Genomic DNA, 20,932 nt, shown 5'->3' on the forward strand with positions numbered 1-20,932 from the left:
ACGCACCAGCGACTTCAGTAAAAGTTACATTCATTACGGTATTCTGAACCCGGTTTTTTCTCCGTGCAGTGCACAAGTTGTTGTCGTCCTCGTCGTACACCTCGATTACCCGCAACCACCTCCGACCACTTCCAACGACCACCTCCAACGACCACCGATGACCACCTCGGGTTATACCTTGAATAGTAATAAATATTTTCAGCATAAGAACACATCAAAAATATTGTATAAGGATTAGTGTAATTAAATAATGAATTAATAATATAATAAATGTTATCAGCGCATTTATGGCTACTGAATTTGTGCTTGCGCGAAGAATGAATTGAAATAATATGTTGTAAACATGACAAGTTTGAAAAATTTTAGATGAAATGTAATTACAATTGCCATTAATATTATAAAAATATTAAACTCACTGAGTACAAATCCTTGTGCTCCTCGTCCACGCTGCTCTCCTCGTCTTTCTCGTTCTCTTCCTCGTCCACCTTGATCACCCCTAACCACCTCCGACCAGATCCAACCACCGCAAACCGTCTCCAACGACCACCGCTAATCACCTCGAATCCTAATAAATAATTTCAGTATCAGAACACATCAAAAATATTGCTTAAGCATTAATGTAATTTTTTTATCGACTCATTTTACAAAGAAGATTATGAGAAAATTACAAAAAATTATAGAAATTTTATTAGCGCATTGATGGCTACTGAATTTGGGCTTGCGCGAATTGAAATAATTTATTGTAAACATGACAAGTTTGAAAAACTTCAGATAAAATTTAATTACAATTGCCATTAAATATTATGAAAATGTTACTCCTACCGTGCAGAAGTCCTCGTCCTCCTCGTGCACCTTGTTCTCCTTGTCCTCCTCGTCCTCTCCCTGAAGTCAAGTTTCACCAGGTAGCGGACCTGGAGCGCAGAAACTACGGAACGCTCGTTCTGGAAGTCGAGCTTCACCAGGTAGTGGACCTGGAGCATAGAAACTACGGAGCGCTAGGTCAAAAGTCACCAGATCAAAAACCTGAACACCCAGAACTACGGAGTGCTTGTCCTGGAAGTCGAGTTTCACGAAGTAGTGGACCTGGAGCGCAGGAACCACGGAGCGCTTGTCCCTGAAGTCAAGTTTCACCAGGTAGTGAGCCTGGAGCGCAGAAACCACGGAGCGCGAGTTGCACCAGAAAGCGGACCCGAATCGCAGGATCCAGGAGGTTGAGAACCCGGTACTCGAAATTTCCGGAGCTCGATTTTCATGCGCCCGCTCTACTGCGCGGTTGTTTCCAGACTGAAGAATTCGGCTAGCTGATTTTCGTCTATATAGATCGATGACGTCAAGAGAAAAAAAATTTTGTTGACTAAAGATATATTCTTCAGTTAACGAGTCAGTTAATAACGCTGCTGTTCTGAGACAGTCGCCGACAATCACCTTTTTGGGTCTTCAAATCACGACACTGCGTTAAAGACTGTCTCACATACGGAGCATCCATTTCATTTCAATCAAAATCAGCGCATCCGTGATGTATTAAGTTACTCTGAATTTTTTTTCCATACGTACACTTCTCGAAAAACAATTCTGCTCCTCTACTCAACGTAGATACTTCACTTGCGACTAGCTAAAACAGCGTTTCGATTCCATGCTAACGAAAATTCAAGATCGCGAGAGCAAATGAAAAGTTGTTGGAATAATCATCAATATTAATGTTATAGAATACATCGAGCGCGTGTCGAATAGAATCCCATTTCGAAATGAATAATTCTTCTTATTTCATATTATAGCCGATTATTGGAGATAATCTAGTTTGTCTCCTGGAAAATTATAAAATTTATAGTATTCATCACGTATTAATCGTAAATGGATCGTATGTATTAATATCGTACATGGACCGCATATACGTATATACTTTTTGATCTCTGCATAATTATTACATCTGATCTATTATTATTTATGATCTATGTATACATTCCTCTCTCGGGTACCTGTAATTTAATTAGATCACTGTTTTGCTACGAATTTTGGAAGAAATTTATTCTCATTATTAATTCCTTGTATCGCCGACAATTCGTTATGTAGACACAGGCTAAGTACTGTCTTGGACTTACCATTGCGAAGACTGTGTTACTCGGAAGGTGAATGCAGCCAGCATCATGTCGAAATCGGTGACTCTCTGATGTTCTGCAATAAGCTCTCAACTCTACCGTTGGAACATCTCAGGGGGCGTAAGCGCACGACGGTTCTCGGTTGTCACACCAAAGTCCATTAGAGTAACTGTCTTTATATTCCTCAGTCAACCTATTAGCTTTATGAGACGTGCATAGGGAAGGATGGCAGTGTCATGAGATTTCGTGTCGTGGGGGAGGGAGCAAACGTACTTATTGAATGGCCTTCAGGATAAAATAACATGTTTTTTTCCATGTTAAATACAATATTACTTCTACCAAAAATACAATTTTCACGACGTGAACAACGCATACAAACTAAACAGAGACAGATCAGGTGTTTAGTCGGAGAAAGAAAATGGTAACGCTGCCACATTTCTCACATCCCAGGAACATATCAACGCATAAAACAAGACCATTTTTGAATCACAGGTTTTGTTTGTCTAATTCATGAATACTGAGTACAATATTATTCATAACAAATTTATACTTCATATTCGTATCGATTTAATGACAATTATGCGTAAATTCTTAATTTGACATTGGGCTCATGGTGGGCACCCACGTAATAAGTCCCTGTGCGGAAGAACCACCTTAAGTAGAATCTGATAACTGGTACATGAGACGGTTATTTGTGTAGTATGTAAGTATAGTTTAAGTTCTGACCTACATACAGGTGCAATGTATCTCTGCAGGATACGGTGTGAATGATATTATATTGTTACCATTTCATGTAATCTGTATTAAAAAATCGATTAATAAATAAATTTCCCCGAATGTTTTTCGTATTTTGTCAGCTGCTGGTCCTACACCATTTCAATTGTTTTTCTCGCCCTTCTCCTAGGCAATTTCTTTGCTCCTGGTACTTTCCTCTCTTAGTTGTCTATTTCGTATTACTTTGGGTCCAATTAGTCTTAAAAATGTCGTAGAAAATGATTCTGAGATGAAAAATATTATGGTTAAAACAAAGCAAGGCTTACCTCTCTGTATTTTTGTTCAAAATTTTAACGCTTTTGAATAATGCTGGAATCAATTCTTTGAAGCACTATAGCGACGTCATTTTACAGAAGGAATCCACTGGCGCGCTCCAAATCCATTGTGATCAAGGGATCAAGAGTTATAAACGAAGATCAAACGATTTCCTTCGTCATTTTTTTGGTGCTGGTCCTTTGCTTTCTATGAAGTCTTTCTTGCGTTTTTGAGATTCAAATCAGACTAGAATGGGTCAAACATATCGATTCTGAAGCGAAAAATTTTTTCGACATAAGAAAGCAACTTCTTTGTATTTTTTTACTCGAAAGTTCGTCGATTTTGAACAATGCTTTGAACCAATTATTTGTTACACCACGGCGACGTAATTTTGTCAAAGAAATACATTGCGTACAATCTCAACTTGCTGTGAATAACGGATCAAAACTTAAAGTTAAAAAAAAAATTGAATTTATTCATATTTTCTTCTTTTACTCAGCTGTTGTTCCTTCGATAATCTAATCCTCATTTTCGTGGCAAGTATGCATAACGTAGGAATTTTTTTCAGTCGTATTTTGACCTATTCCTAGTCATGCTAGAATCAATCCTTCTCCACAATTCATCGACCTAATTTCGCGAGATGAATTGATTACCAGCAATGGATTAGAAGTGACAATCGAAAAACGGAACATATCGTGTTATTTTCTTTGTCTGCTCGCAATTACTCATCCCACAAAATCCAAGATCTTCTACCTGGAAGTTGCATGTAAGCAAGTAATCGCATGTCCTTTCAAGCAATCAGGCACTTAGGTACTAGATTTTAGTTTATTGGATCATACCTGTGTTGAAATCGTGTTCGTAAGATGCGGTAAAAAAGTCGCTACAGATGCTTGCTCAGGTAAGGATTCTTCGCACTACATAATTTTGCCCTATCCCGATGTATTTTAGTTCTACAGATGAAGTAAATCTTATAAAAGAACATCACATTTGCAGGCATCATTCACCTTACCTTATCTACGATGTTACGCCACATATATTTCCTACGAAGACGTGACGCACCAAAAATAATGGTTTGACACGGCATGCGGTTCTTATTTTAGCCAAAGGCGAATGAGTTTATTTTCATCTTCCCGACCCAAAACTTGACAATGGGATTCAATTCTACATCGGAAAATAATACATCCGTACACAATATCTAGACATTACTTTCGCAATCATAAGTGCGTAAACGTAATGTCAAACGTTCGAAAGGAGTGGTATATCGTGCTGGGAATTATTTCATTTTTTGACAGGTGTGAGTTTTATAAACAATAAAAGTTTTATGCTCATTAATTAGCCCTGGCTTAAACATTTCTCCAAAAGTTCTAAAACTTATTTTATATTATGAAGTCTAATAAATCGGATTGCCAGATCACGATTTGAGCTCCAGTGACACTTTGCGATGAAGTGGGATTTACATCCTAACGTAACAGTGACATTTCAATATTCGAAAACGGCATATATTCCTTTGCTACGAGATTGAACTCTTCGTAAAAACTCGAATTCAAATGCAAGATGAAGTGACTTGTCGATCACCCGGGTACAGTTATCGGGGGCCCATGTAATAAGGGGGCTGCGCAATCGAGGTCGCGGCTGTTACGTAGGGGTAAAAGGAGTGCCCTGGAGGAACGCCTTGAGGCTGATGATCACCGTCGCTGTGAGCGGCGGCGTAACCTTCGAGGGTGTGGTAATCGCTGTGGAAACACGTGTAAGACGGCTTCATCGCCGCGCTGGAGTCATGGGGGTACTTCAAGTTCTCTGGGTACGTCTTCATCGCGTCCGTAATTTTCGGTAGATCGTAGGCTCTCGGCTGTGGCTCAACGAACTTTGGCACACCGCCGTTTTCTTCGTGACGATGATGGTGATGGTGATGATGATGATGGAGATACCTAGCGTGCAACAGGTCCTGACGCTTGGAATCAGAGTGTGTTTTTGGTAGTTCGTACTTTGGGGGCTGCGTCTGACCGTCGTAGGCTTGCTTCTCGGCGTATACCTTATCGTGGTCGGGTCGCTGCGGGAACTTTACTGGTGGCGGTAGGTTGGATGGCACCATTGATGGATCTCCGTATGTCCTCGACGGATTAGCCGCGTAGTACGACGTCGGTAGGTCGTAAGCCTTGCCGGCTTCGTGATACAACAGCCGTCCATAGGCGCAGTCTCCCGTCGATCCAGTCGGTGAGTCGAAGCTCGTTGTGGTTGGGACGATGCATTGCGCAATCACCATGCCGGCCTGCTCGGCCAATTTTTGCTTTCTTCGCCTCGGCTGATACTGAAACAAGTAATTGATTCGCGTATTGTTACACCGTTATACTTTTCGACTATGACTGGTAGAACAGTGTGGAGTCACTAGATTCGGGATTGGACCGGTTCATGATTCGATAGGTGGAAGAGAGAACGGGACGTAATTGGTAAGCAAAATGAAAGTGATATCTCAGCACACGATGCATCAAACGTATAATAATAAAATCTGTAATCGAGACGAGAAATTGAATGCGGAATGTTACATGCGACTTTTACTCGTTATACTGTACCCGCGTATCTATATGTGATGCACGTGTGTGTAAATTTAAATAATACTTGTATCATGTACCTTGTACTCAGGATGCTGTTTCTTGTGAGCGCTTCGTAGTCTTTGCGCTTCTTCGACGAACGGTTGTTTGTCTCTGTCACTCAAGATTCTTTGAACAAAAAACAAGAAAAAAAAAATAATTACGAAATATTACCACTGTAAAGAACACCTAAGCATTTATGATAAACAAGTGATTGGATATTATTTCAATACTGTAAGATCTTAGCGTTATCGAATAGCAGATGAGCTGCGAAGGCTAGGGTAAGAGACTCACTGGTGTCACAGAACACAAATTATGATTCTAAAAATAATTTATCCACGCAGATTTGGATTTAAAAATTATTTGCAGACTTCACTTTAGACGTTGGAAATATTGGGCATATAACGACGTGATAAAAATTCATTCCAATAATTCATATTGATCTTTCGAAAACGAAGTATATTAAGTGATGTTAGAGATGAATGACATGAATATATTCATCGTCGAAGGGTACACCAAACAGCGCGCGGTATTCGGAATCGATGTTCGTTGGTATGGAAACTGTACACACCGCAACGTATGAAAGACAGATGTTTGAATGATCTATACGATCTATACCTCAGATTTCAAATTTTTTACCCAACAGTCTACTGCCGTCATCTGCACCGTGATTTCCAGAATCCCCATAAATACTTCAATGAATATTCTACGGTGGCATCGACGTGCCGTTAATTATCCGCTCGGCTGCTTGAAAATCAATAGTTTAATCGACAAGGTATGCGAACGTCAAGTGCTATTCTAAAAGTCAAATGAAACTCTACTTTGTGTGATTCGACAGTTTTTTTGGCTACCGGAGTTCACATGATAATTAGTCTTTAAATCTTCAAAACGTTGTATCGCCAAAAGTTTGGTCCCGCATGGCGTCTGACTGGCTTCCCCATTGACAACATTGGTGCAGTACGCCAGGGTTCAAGTATCGACGAGGCATTGTGTGTCAACGAAGCACCTATGCTAGATCCAGAGTGGGCCACAGCAGATTGCGAAAAGCTCGAGGCACTCGAAAGATCATCCGGCAACATTAGAATTGACGTTGAGTATCCCGTGAGTGATTCAGGCAGTCTCTCCCGTCTCTCATCCAGTCTGTATCAACGTGAACCATACATTTTGATAAGGTCATGCTGCATACGCATAGGAAAAATTTTTACGGGAAAATTAAAATTCAACAATCAACTCTGTAATAAAAAGTTCCAGGTTCGGTGGAGTCACCTAAGGATTTTCAGTATAACGAACACCGAATTTACCGTACGTTTATCGTAGGTGTATAAAACAGTAATTTTTCCCTGAGCACATGGGACCAGGATAAGTTGCCAGAAGGTTCACGACACACAAGAGTCCGGTGACTCACTATAATGAGATATAGCAAAGTAGAATAAGACCCACTTGTGTAGTTAGTGTGTAAGAGCGCTAGCACTCCGACTTGCATACATTCAATTTTTGTGATACGTACGGCAATGGAAACATTTACACCGCGTGTACAATGTTTTCCGGAAATGCACATTCACCCTCCGCTTCACGACGCACTTTGAGTCCCAGAATTGCAAAGGCATCGAATGTACAAACCATTGTTGACCTGTAAACGAAGATTCAGTTTCCTTCCTCCATTGCGCAGGAATGCGCGGCAACAACTAACGGGGTTCCGGATGGGCTCAAATGTTCAAAGGCACTCTACATTCGTTGTTCGGTAAAGTACGCGACCATGTCTGGAACCGCACACACTTACCACTGGGAAGCATCTTGGGAACCGGGAAAGAATTGGATGAATCCACTCATGGGCTGGACAAGCTCGTGAGTTGAAATGATTTAAAAATTGTTTGTACAAAGTATATCGTATCGTGTAAAACGAATTGTAGTCTGGATAAGCAGCTGAGCAGCGGTAAAGAGTAAACAGTGCCAAATAACCACAGGCTGGTCTATAGGTGCGCTAAAATGGATACATCAATAGTTAGACCATCTGATTCATAGACTATGCATCGACCTAGCAACCGAAATTGCGGTGCAAACGTCCCATTATATCCAATAATTATTGAGTTTTCGAGTGTGTAAAGATGAGCTTGAAACTTGCTCCGAAATTCTTCAGGTCCGATCCAGAAGCTTCGTTGGCGCCCCTCAGGTTTCCGGATGAAGCGTCCGCGGTGAAGTTCTGCGAAAAGAACGGGTACAACTGGTACAAACAGCGCGGCCCCCCATCGCTACGAAACCCCATTGTCAAGCGTTACGAGAATAACTTCCACTGGAATCGGAGAAGCCGCCTCTCGACCCGTTGAGATACTTGGAGCACTTATAACATCATACCGTTCCGCTTGTGTACCTCAAGTGAGCCGGCGGGCTTGACGCGCATGAAAGTTACCAAATTTCAACGGAGATTTTATTGGAAAGTTGTACAACGCGCTGTGTGTACCGAAGAAATTATAAAAAAGCGAAGAAAAATAACCGACGCCCACGCGTCGTTTTTTATACAAATACAATCTTATTATACACGCGCTTGTCGGTTGGAGAAAAGTTTGAGTGTAAAAGATGAGATGACGTTAAAGGTGGACGACTGAAATTTCGCCTCTGCGCCCTGCAAGATTGTTGAAACGAAAATTAGGAAACTGCGAAATTTTTCTTACCGCCACAATTTTCCGAGGGTCTTTGACAGCTCCGAGTTGTGGAGATGCGGATACTGATAGGAGAGCTTTCTTCTCGCTGCTTGAGCCCACACCATGAAAGCGTTCATCGGTCTTTTAATGTGGCCACCCCGGCGACCACTGGCTTTCGATGTGACTGGTAAAAGCGTCCAGTCGTAACCTGCGATATAATCAAGCATTATCATTCGCTCTCCACGTATACTCTAGAGTATACGCGTAGACATCGTACAAGTTTTGAATTCTCTGAAAAACACCAAAGACTAGAACGTTCTTACATCACAGTGACCAGTAAAGCAAACTTAACGGAAACAGTTTTAATTAAAACGTGAACTGCGAGATTAAAAATCCGGAGTCTACCAAAGAATCTCAGTTCTATAAGGTTAGATATAATCATACCCTGTTCCACATACGTGATACTGACTTTACATAGTCGATTTTACGCCCTTAGTCTACGATTGCATCATCATCCGGAAGCGCAGCGAGCGAAACGAGATAACACCGGTTACTAATATGCTTGTACGTGCACACCTGCTTTTATAATGTATAATCTGCTCACCCTGCGGTGGAGCGCAGATGCGAGCTTTGTCAACAATTTTTCAGAAATGGCGGATGATATCGAATGGCAGCGATCGTTGGCCTTGAAATGTGGCGATAATTTTTTAACCGCACGTCCTCGGGAAAGTTTTGTCGTGCGTACCTATCCTCGTGGCAAAGCTGCATGCGACATGTAATACCGAAAATGACTTCAAAGTGGTTTTCTCGCCCCTAATTGCCCCACCAAGAATCATTAGGCTCTCCTCGCCTAGTATTCCGGCAAGTTCCCCGGCTGTCACCATGGCCCATGGCCACCCCTCCGAGGAGCGTGCCACGGTAGCTAATTACCACGGGGTCACGGATGGCCGAGGCGGCATCTCTGTCGGTTTTCTTTCATCAAAGGAGGTCCTCGACGGGGTTCCCGTACGCGGAAATCCTCCAAAGGATTGCCGAAATGTTGAGAATAACTTTACTCGCTGTCACGCGATGCAAAAAGATCATATCGAAGCGTTGTTACATGTGCATATTGTATATACCTAAATTTGCCAGGGGTTACCTGAAATTATTATATTGGTAATATTCTTGAAAAACCCCTCCCCGGTGAAAATTGCAAACGCAGAGCTCGATTAATCAATCTTGTCAAGGAAACTAAGCGATGGTGCCTGATCGATCGATGATATTTGTTGATACAAAATTAATTTATTTTATTCAACTTTTCAGCCAGTGTTACAAAACAGATATTTACTGACTTTGTTCGGAATTGCGCAATTATCTACGGAGAAAAAAGTCCGCTGTTCCGTTTTATTTCTAATAGCATGTGACTACTTTCGGCCACCTATTTTTCAGAATTTTACACCGAAGTCCAAAGTAGACCGAGTCGATTAGTATTTTGTTTGTTTTCTCTTTAGTTGCTAAAAAAATATTGCCGAGCAATAGGTGTCTGTACATTTATTCTTGCCTCTGTAATGTATATGTATTTATCGATATATGTAGATGGTTTTAAGTCGTCATTTGTGATACAAAATATAAATATATACATATATATATATAACGTTTGACAGTTTGGAGATGAAAGATTTTTCACGATTTAACTGTATTGAAAAATCGGTGAGAAAAAAAATACACCGACTTCTATACGAAAGGCGTCCATAAATCGGCAGTTTACGAGATGTCTGGCAGACAGGGAGCCTCTGTTTCCTGATGTAACTTTAAATATTTAGCCAAGGAGCGATAAAAGAACCAAATCCGTTCTCAAACTGTCTTAAACCGTTTCGAACTATCGAAATAGACATTGGCCCAATTAACATGGTGTAGGTACATTCACGTACACTCTGTACACACGAGAAACACCCATCCACCCTCTGCACGGTGTAATGCACAATTTTTATACTTGCGTAAGCGGGCTGCACTTCCATACATTATAACCATAGAAATATTCAATGGTCAGTTGATCAAAGAAACTGCTGCAGCGGTGAAAGAACATTTGAATTTCTTCCAATTTTTCCGTAACTGTTTTCATCCGACGAATTTGCAAAAATTACCAATTGGGAAATATTTTCAACTCCACGATGTTGAAGTCCTGACAACAATATCAACCCCATTACTCGATGAAAATAAATAAATAAATAAGAATAGGAGTAAAAAAATATCCAATAAAGATCGACGCTTACTTCTACACTGCTCCAACAATAATTACTACCGATTGGAGAATAACGATTATTTCTTATTTCTATAACTTTACCCTCGCGACTTTGTTCAAATTGCAAAATCCCGTTGCTTTGACAAATTTGAGAAAAGAACTAGATCCATCGATCACGGTGTAAATGTATAGGCATAGGTAATGCGTTACGCGACGACGTGAAATATGGGAGGCGAATGTTTATTATAAAAAAGTGTATAACGCAAGTTAATGATGAAATAGGATGACGTGAGTTCACGGAGCGGTTTGACGCGTAAAATAACGGTATCATCGACGCCCGTCGGGCCGAAAGATTAACGAACGTTCGCGTTATACGAAATATAGGTAGGTACGACATAATTTCTAGCGAGGCCAAGATGTGTCAGATTTAAATCTGTCCGCGCGTAATTAGCGCCGCGGTACCGCGATCCTGGTCGCGCTCGACTCGCAGCACCTGCCTTGAAAGTCTCCGGGTATCCCGAACGGTACCAACTAGCGTCTGCGAGGCATGGCAGCATCATCCCCGGACCCGGGCGGCCATCTCGTACGTCGTTCGTATCACCGGGGTAAATCTGCGCTGCCCGATGGAGAGCGAAGAGCAATGGCTGGCGACGTGTGCAGGCCGGCCTTTCAACGCCAATTAAAATGCCACTGCTAAACGACGCAATGAAGATGCGCGCCCGGAGATATATCACGCTACTCGCGTTTCGCTGTAGGTATTATAACGTTAATTCCTTCTAAAACTGCATTTCTTTGCCATATGCACGAGCCGGCGTCCCACGCGTGTCGGTGCATTGGAGAAAAAACTGCAGTCACAAAAATTGGCGCTATGCGTACTCTTCACACGCTGGTTGAAGATAATTTTCTTCAAGAATGGACGCGCTGTAACACCTGCGCGAATTTACTTCAAGTCCGAGTTCAGCATACGGTCCATCGTCGTCGTGTTGAATTAGTTAGTAATTTAATGTTATCGTAACGATTAGTGCCAAGGAAAAATCGTCGTTTCGCGATTTCGGAATCGTGTGCAATTCAGTAAATCGTAATAGAACAAAACGCATTCATATTTCAAAATTTTAGTTCCTCCAAAATCGTTGCAAAATTAAGATAATAGTGATGTTTTCCCCAATATTTCGTTACGATAACGTTGCTAACTTCAATCTCGTCCATCATCTGACGGTGGAGAAAATTGTGGATTCATCAAACGCTGTAGATTGTGTTTGAATTTGAGATAGCTGACAGAGAATGAAATTTTTATTTTTGGGTAATACCGAGGCAGTCGAGATAAAGTAACTTTGCTGGTGTTATTCTAGACATATTATTGCCAACTTATGCTCGAACATTTTTGAATTTTAATTATATTTAGGTCTAAAATAAACAGTAGAAATCCCACGAGAGATGTTCAAAAAATCGGCAACTTATAGCCTGAAAAACTTTCATCTAAAATCCTTCCATACACAATTATCAAATGACGCGCTGCGGTACAGCGTCAGTTATAAATTCATGCCCCTGGGAGAAATTACACGCTAAGATAAGGGTGAACTGAATGGATTTGCCACGGTCGTCAGGTAGTTAGTCTTTTGAACGATTGCATGTAAACGGATGAAGAATTACACGTTCATCGTGCACACGAAATTACGTATGTCCATTTTACAGATGTGAAACAACCGTCGAACGAGGGGTGAGTTACAGTGAAGAGTATCAATTATACGTATACGTTGTAACAAGAGGACCGGCGTGATTTGAGTCTAACGTTGTCATTAGGTTGTGCTTCCTAAAAAACTCGTTTTTAAAATCAAGTAAAAAAATCTCGAGTGAAGATTCAGCCCTTTTCAAGCTGAATCTATAAATTCTAAGTGTAAATTGATCAAGTCGATTAACAATTGATGATAGTTTTGTGAACATAGGAATGAACTAAGGACCGTGTTTGAATTTAGACACAAGTACTCTGTATTAATTGTCGTAATTTTCCAGGTTGATCATCGTGTGATTCTGATTTATATTTAGGAGACCTTCAGCTCTCCAGAAAATAAACTTCTATCGTATAATCCGATAATATGGGAATAAAAAATTCTGCGGCAAAGGTACCTCAATTGAAGTCAAAAAATTGAACTATATATATTGAAAATTTCACGCTTCCTCGGGACTTGCTTAATCGTATACGTTAAAATATTCTTGCACCCACAGTAGGTAGAAATGAATTTGGAACGTTGCAGCGACTATAAGTTACGTAGCTAAAGAAATGGTCTTATCATCGTTCCTCTATAACTACAATCATCAATGTTTATGGTATGTCAACTAATACGAGTTTGAGCAGACCTGAGCGTTCCCAAAAATCACTGATCTTGATCATGTATGTAGTCTGAGAAGTTCAAGCTCTTTAAAAAATAATAATAATCTGCAATTTTTCCATTGTATCAAAGTAAACCCATATCGGTCCCCCATAATCGTCAGTCAATATACCTTGTAGCAATTTTCCAACCGCGTCATCCAACGTGTTCTTCTGACCACTGGATGGTCCTGCAGCTTCTCCCTCCATCGGCAAAGGATGCGTTGTGTAACGTCAACTAGGTTTGTTTGAATTTTGGATCACAGCATAGGTGCGAGACGGCACCCAACTCCAAGGATGAAGAATATTATACACTAATCGGTGGGTCGATCAGAAGAATTAAACTCAATGGAGACAGTCTCGCTTCCGCTTCTAGGTACAAGTTTAAAATGGCGTTCTACGCGGTTCACGATGATAGTTCGCGATGTAAATCGAACGATCTCATTGTGACCATACAGGGGTGAAATTAGTAGGTAACTGAATTAAGGTTGTATACTTGACTCCCGGCAATGCGAATATACCGAATAAAATTTACTGGATCCCGTTTTAATTGGCGAAGATGAGTTGAGACCCTGTGTAACGCACAACCACGCACATCGCACATACACACACATATATATACACTTATAGCGTGCGCGCAAGCGCGTTTCAGACTTAACAATCGGCTACGCGACGAGAATCGTCTGATTATTTAATTCTACTGTTATTTAAGCATTCATTTTCCTCCTATACGTCGGAAACGACGAGTTTAATTCTGGGCGAGTCATTATCATCCCCGTAACGGCATGTAACGCGAACGGTTCATAGGATTCGCACACACACACATACACACACGCACACACACAAACCTCTACTTCAGTATCTGTTAACTCGCTCATTAATTCCCACTCACAATCAGTTAGCTATGTATTTGAAAGATGAGTGATGTACTCCTACCCACGTGCATCCATGTTACCGTATCACCGAACGAGATTCTCCAATGCAATCGTCTTGCGCTCGGCGACTCTTGCGCGCCTTGTCTTACCGATAAAATTATATTTTTACATGGAAAAATTTATACGTTATCCGATATCCTGCCCATTTCGCATCAACGATTCCTCCGATAAATTTTCGCTTCAACCCTCTACCAGCCTTTCATGGTGAATATAACCAAGTTACCGATACAGCCATCAACGCCAAATATTAATCGCAATTCGCACTCGGAGGACGAAATTGAACGCGGTTGGCAGCTGCGAGGGGATCGGCCTCGCGCACTGAGAGACACTGCCACCAGGAGATGGGAGATGAGAGATCGCGGAGGCGGTCGGCTGTACCCTGTGGACCACCTCTCCGGAGGCAAGTGGGGTGGGGGCAGGGGAGTGGGAGTCTCTTCATCGTCCTGGCTCTCCTGCATGTCCACATACGTACACAGCACGCGTTGATCGCTAAGACAGCGTGGGCGCACAATCCTGGTTTCGGCTGTTACCTGGCACCAAAATTCCTGCAGGTGTCGGGTATTTCTTTTATTCGGCCCCGACTTTTTTACTCCGTCAATTTTCATTGCATAAGTGAGAAACCCTTTTAAACGATTCTGGGAATATATTATCACAAAGAATAAATAGCTTGGGATGAGCTGAAGTAAACAGGGTCATCTAATGCTGTGTAATTTTTAGATGTTTGAAGGATAATTTTGAACTTGCGAGTATTTAGAACCAAGAAAATTTACTTTTCCTAGTATTCTTGTATTGGTTTAAGATATACCGTGTCAAAAAAAAAAAATTTTAATTAAAAAAACTGAAAACAAAAATCCAGATGTTATACCCTTTGAGATCAAATTATACGTCAGCAAAAGTGTCGACAAGATTTAAAAAAAACCTGAATTTTTCAATTTGGCAATATACCAAAACGTCGACACAATTATATATATATAAATGTGATTGACCAACAATGGACAAAATTCTCTTCAGTCTATGCATATCAGACGTTGAAATTGTTTAAGATCGATCAATTAAAGTAGAAAAAAAATCTAATCTTTCCGAACTTATGGCGTACAAGGAATACGAGAGTGCAAAGAGTACGAGCAAAAAACCCCGACAATTCTAAAAATCGATGAACCTAGCCGTTGACGTTTTCGCAAGTCATTTAAATCTGTAAACGTGTGTCTAAAAATTGCATACCTTTACTACAGTCGAATAAAAATCTTCGCCTCGGCTCGTTTACCAAGAAACAAGTAAAAGCGTATTATATATCTAGTCCCGCGGCAGTGTTCTGTACGAAGGCGTAAGAGACATTCAGAGCAGATGGATATTCTAGGACAAAGTGCAAGGGTCTACCGCGTGCAGGCGCATCGCCATTTTAGCCTTAGCTATACGGAGGCACGCATATGCATAGGGTAATATATGCGGAGAGCCTAATTATACAACTAATTTGATGAATGAATGAGCTAGCGAGTACAGTGGTCCATACATCGCGGTACAATATATGCATACCCATACGAATATACACGCGTCAGGGATGCGCTCGCGTGTTATACGCATAATGGATACGCGTGGATACGCGCACCCTTGGTGCGTGCGTGCGTGTGTGCGTGTAACTCGAGGCGCGTACATCGCTCTATACGGTGCCACGGTCACTGCCGGGCGTGCAGGCGGCCTTTGTGCGGAAACATCAAAGCCCCGAGGCTCCACGTAGCACGACCCAGGGCGCTCATCACTTACGAGCTCACGCGTGAGGATCCATGGAAAATGTACGCCCGGACACGTGTATCTGTCACTAGAGTCACCCGGTTTTAATTTTATATCCTGAAAATTGTCGGTTTTAGAAGAAAACCGAGAAAAGGGTGTCAAACGCTTCTCTACCTCACTTCCGAATTCTTGTATACCAGCAGCAGGGTGTCGATGTTCGGCGCTCGTATACTTTAATCTTACTACGTTACTTTTTCAATCGTACAACGGAGCGATATTCCGACGACGGACATGCTAACTCACATGTTAGCTGATACCCAGCAACTATCCGGAGGACTTGTGGGGTCCTGGTCGATTTCGACGTTGGTATGTACGTCGCCAAATATCAAAGTCCTACGTATCTCAAACGCGAAGAAGGGCCTGACAGCCCCATTTTGTACACAATTTTGAGCAAAAACACTGCAATTCATTTTCATTCGACGCAGAACTAAAGCAATGGCATGAATCCTACGAATTTACTATTGCGATTTCGTAGAACCCGTACCATTTCTTTATTTCTGCCTCAGTGGAAAATGTATCAGTGTATTTTTGTTCAGAATAGTGTATATAATGGGAGATAGGTGATCTTCGATATTTGGAGATGCATACGTCACGTCGAAAACGACCAGGGCACGGCCTTATACCTCGGGAAAAGTTGATCGAGTTCGGCACGCGTTTACGGACAGCTAGCTTGCCGTCGGTAAAAAAAAAATGGTTAATCTGACAGTGAAGCAACCCTCGCAAAAGCCATTTGTGATTCGGTTTTGTAACCGTGTCCCAGTAGAAAATTGATACAGCTATTGGTTGTATCGTTAGCGAAAAGCGTAATTTCAGAACGAAAAAGAGATTTCTTCGCGTTTGCTTCCGAAAACGAATTTCTATTTGGTCATTTTTTCCATACCTTCGAGACAACGGAATCGCTAGCCATGGATCCAAGCAACTCCAACGCGTCTGGCACGTCAGTCTTGACACGTAGGGCCTGATTCTCATCCTCGCTTCAAAGTGTGTGTGTGTATACAATAAGTAATGCATTGAGACACCAATTTTGACGTTCAGTTGCGACGGGAATATCAATTGCGAGCCTAGGTCCACGGGTATGGTAGAATGAAATCTATACGTGACGGATGTTGAGTTAAATTCGTTACTATCTGGTAGCTACGGATGATGAGGGTGTACATGAATATAAACATGGATAGGCATACCGTGCATGCGGGAATGGTCCATTATATCTTTATCCTCGATCGGCACTCGACTGTTATCTTGAGGAATGACCGAATTTACTTTTAGCCAGTGAACAATAATATTGACTTAATGGCGAGTCGGCGGCGCAGGAGGCACCAGGGGAGGAACGGAGGATTTACTCTCCCTGAGCTGGTAAACATCCAGACCAGACGCACGTGGCGCCAGTATGTGATTTTGCGCTCAACTCCAATCGAATAATATACAGTAATTGTTCGATAGTGCAAGCGCATACGTGCACAAGTAACTGCCAACCTTCGCATCCCTCTGGACAGAATAAATACGATCGTCGGTATAATAGACGTTTATTTATTTATTTACACTGAATTTTTTTACGTCAAACGTAATCCCGAGATTTGTTTTGCCGAGACCAGCCTGCAACACGGAAAAGTGGCTTTTCAATATTGAATTCAATGTGCCCTGACCGTCACCAATCGTCGATATCTTGACTTTCCTGGCAATTGGATTCCCATCAGTTTTATAATTTGGAGTCAACCAAGAAGCGACAATTGTAATAACAAGTTTTTCACCGGATCAAATCAGGTGTCATCACATTCGTCGCTACAGCTTCGGGGTGCTGACTTTTTGAACATCATTTCTGATGATACCCACAAGATCGGAATGGGTTTGAAATCAGCTTGAAAAATTATCTACAAGTCCGGACACTCAACAGGTGTGTCGCCATTTCGTCCCGGCATGGATAGTGTGGTAGATAGAAATTCTAGGGACATCGTGTATATATTATATAATATATATGTATAGATATGCAAAAGTATACGAACGCACATATTCGTGTGTTTGTACCGTAAATATATACGGAGCAAGCTACGTTACACCGTCAAAAGATTGGAGCTACCCACGTACACCTGCGGGCAGCAGGTGAGAATCATGGTGTCGATAGGGCTGGGAATATCTATTGTTATAAGTCACCGTACGACTTGTTGAATCCTCTATACAGTATTTTCAACGAGTTACATATGGGAAATGTCTCTATCCTCGAGTGCGCGATAATCTCCAAATCAATTTTGACAGGACAGTTTGCAACTGGCTCAGGTCTGACCAATCGTGTCACAAATTTCAAAGTCACGATAATACCATGAGTTCATTAAATTCTCTCATTGGCACATTTCCACTTACACAATGTATCCTGAAACTAATCCGCATTTGGGTGTACGAAACGATCAGCCAGCTGCGGCTCTTGGGAATAGTTGCTCAACTTTTCATGACGAGAGCTTGACAAAAAGGGCGATAACTCTTTTCTTTTACCATACCGTCATCGATGTCTATTCCCAAAGCATCACGGTTATTGAGGTCCATATCCCGGCGGCGTAAGAACACCGGTAAAAGGGTTGGTCAACGCGGTTGTCCGGTTGTTGCACGACCGCTATCCATGTGGATGTAACCTCGCCGTATCTCTTTTCGCCCGTGACTGAACTACACGCGTGTAGGTGGTATACGGATATTGCGTGCAGCACGGGGCAAGACGTCGTCGTCGTCGTCGTCGGCGGCGACGGTTCAGCGTCGGGTACTTGAAAGAGTCGGTCGTGCGCGGCGGGATCGAGGCGGCGTCGGGAACGAGGGATACCGACACATGTTGTCCCCCGGGAGGTGGGCCCACGACCGGGACCCCCAAGAGAGTACGGCTGTAGCAAGCATTCTGCAACGTCATATCGACCACGGACGTAAACACTCGTGGATCGGCTTATCCATTCCGCGGAGCAATGTAGCGTAAGTAGGCTGCGCCTAATTACCTGGGCAATAAAGATCGGCGCAACTTGTTACCTACACGGTCATGTAGACCTGGTATTACCACTAGTGAGAAAGAAAATCCGACTCTGAGAATCGTATTTATAAGCGATAAAAATCCTTGAATACCGCATTTCTTACTCGATAATAAGTACTGAATATCGGAAAATCAAAGCTTGACACTTTTGGCACCAAGTTTTCTGTGCATTGATATTCGTATAATTCAGCTAAAACGATCCAGCTGTTCAGCTTTTCTTCCACGCAACGTTGCGGCACGATAAGAGATGAGAAGAGAAAGAGTTCTCGAAAGGAAAATAACGCGGCCCTACGACGTTGGCGTCCGGTATTTAACTTTGAAACGCGTGCCACATTATTTGACCGATCATCCACCGCAGGATCATCACGAGATTATCCACTACGAGGTCCGGCAGACTCCCGGAGGTCGGTTTTGGGGTCCCTGATCTCGGGGCGAGTGATATATTCTCGGAAGTAAGACGGCGTAGCAATAATCTTGAAAATAAATTAATGTCCTTGCGTTACGTGATGCGGCGACTTATTCCACAGCTCGAAACAATTTTCACTAGTCTGAGATTGCACGTACGGTGAAAAATATCAAATCTGTGGCCGTACCAAGACCAAAGCGGAAGCGGTTGGACAAGGACTAATATTTAAATCACAACTTCAGTGCTGGCCCGGATCGTAATATAGATATACACGTAGAACGTGAACTATATTGAAGAGTCATTTCTCAGATGCTTGGGCGTGTCTATTCCGTGCGGATGCTGTGCGGGCAGATCAAAAAGAATCGGATCTTGACCGGAGTCACTGAACCGAGGCCTCATCACTTCCAGATTTCTGCAACTTTCTTCCCGCTCCCACGTGGGCCTTGTTAGGCCCTTAATTAGAAGCCCTCTTCGCGTCTCTCCTGACGTATAACATGCAGGGGGCCCAAAGTGCATGCTGGTCCATCGCAGGTCCCTAACGTACAAAGTAAAACTGTTATACGCATCAAAGGGGTTAAAAGTCCCCAAAACCCAATATCGTGTAAATTCTTGTTAAGCCTGTTGAAAATCTTTCCTGCAGTGTTATCTTCTGGGTTTCTAAAATCGTTTATTGAAAAACCTTCTGAAATTTATTAAAATCGTTGGCCAAGTTTCAATTTCTTAAAACATGCATCCTTTGTGCATCGTTGTGCAAAACTTGCCTTTGCCATGGTCCATACGAAAAACCAAGTACCCGATGATATGGAAGGCAAATACAAATACAAGGACTCGTGTGATTAGACTTAACATTTTTTTAACGATATCACGAAAGGATCCCCGGTCATTCGAGTTACGGTTAAAATCTCAGCTTTCTGATAGCCCCTGCCAACCGGCTGAACTACATGTTGGTAACGACGAAAACGGACCATGTAGTCAGGTTACAAATCGCGATTTAGCTGCTCGACGGCGGTCCTCTGATCCCTGAGGCATTTCTCCGATTTCAGAACCAGTCGGTCGATAGCGATTGACGAACGGCTATAACTTGGTACGGGTGTTGAAATAAAACGGTACTGGATTAGGTGCGCTGCGTAGGTGACGTCATAATTATAGACCCCATTAACCAATCGGAGACCAGCGCCAAGGCGAACATACACGATGCATCCGCGGATGAGAGGAAGATTCGAAAGGAGCGAGGGAGAGAGAGGTGAGAGGGTGAGAGAGCGGATAGTGGGGGGCACTGAAGTGGAGTTGGGAGAAGGAGGAGCCAGAAATAACCCGATTGGCCACGGACTTGGAGGATATTGTAACCATGGCAACCCTAGCTCTGACTTCCCAGTATCCAGCTTGGGACAAAATATATAGATATTTATCGAGAGAGACGAAGAGAGAAGGAGATAATCGAGTGTACGAAAACGTTGCTCTTGGCGGAGTTCGCAATTTCGGCACGAACGAGTGGGAATCGACTATGTTGTACAGCACGTAACGCATACGCGACGCAACGTTCTTTCTCTTTCCAGAGCACAGAGGTCTTCGTCTTGCCAAATCATTACTAACGTACCTCGCGATATCGATTGGGCAAATTACTCACCTGTGAAATATACCTCAGACGGACTTTTCGCACAAGTTGAAGAGAGAGAAGAGGGAGACAGGGAGACGGAAAGAGTGGGCAGAAATAAAATGGCGATGAATACCTCGCTACGGTGAGTAAGAGAAAAGAGATGCGAGAGCCAAAGTATACAGAGGAAGAAGGAGATGACGGAATGAGAGAAATGAAGCGCGGCGCGAGAGGCGAGGAGGAAAGCGGCGGATTCAGGAAGCAACAAGT

General features: G+C 42.4%; 1 protein-coding gene across 4 annotated transcripts in view; it reads right to left on the reverse strand.

The window, feature by feature from the left end:
• Nucleotides 1–4,213: 4,213 nt before the first annotated feature.
• The window catches only part of LOC124175326 (transcription factor sox-2-like), a 90,905-nt gene continuing 74,186 nt past the window's right edge, over nt 4,214–20,932 (reverse strand). For 3 of the 4 annotated variants that reach the window (XM_046555442.1, XM_046555441.1, XM_046555438.1), the window contains 3 exons: nt 8,383–8,560; nt 5,755–5,842; nt 4,214–5,433 (listed from right to left, as the gene is read on the reverse strand). In XM_046555442.1, the coding sequence (XP_046411398.1) occupies nt 4,711–5,433; nt 5,755–5,842; nt 8,383–8,489 (918 nt within the window). In that variant the 5' untranslated portion in view covers nt 8,490–8,560 and the 3' untranslated portion in view covers nt 4,214–4,710. Of the gene's footprint in view, nt 5,434–5,754; nt 5,843–8,382; nt 8,561–13,072; nt 13,215–20,932 lie in introns of those variants that run through there. The other variant, XM_046555440.1, reaches the window with a different exon arrangement.

This window comes from Neodiprion fabricii, chromosome 2, assembly GCF_021155785.1.
Source record: "Neodiprion fabricii isolate iyNeoFabr1 chromosome 2, iyNeoFabr1.1, whole genome shotgun sequence".
Taxonomy (NCBI): Eukaryota; Metazoa; Arthropoda; class Insecta; order Hymenoptera; family Diprionidae; genus Neodiprion; species Neodiprion fabricii.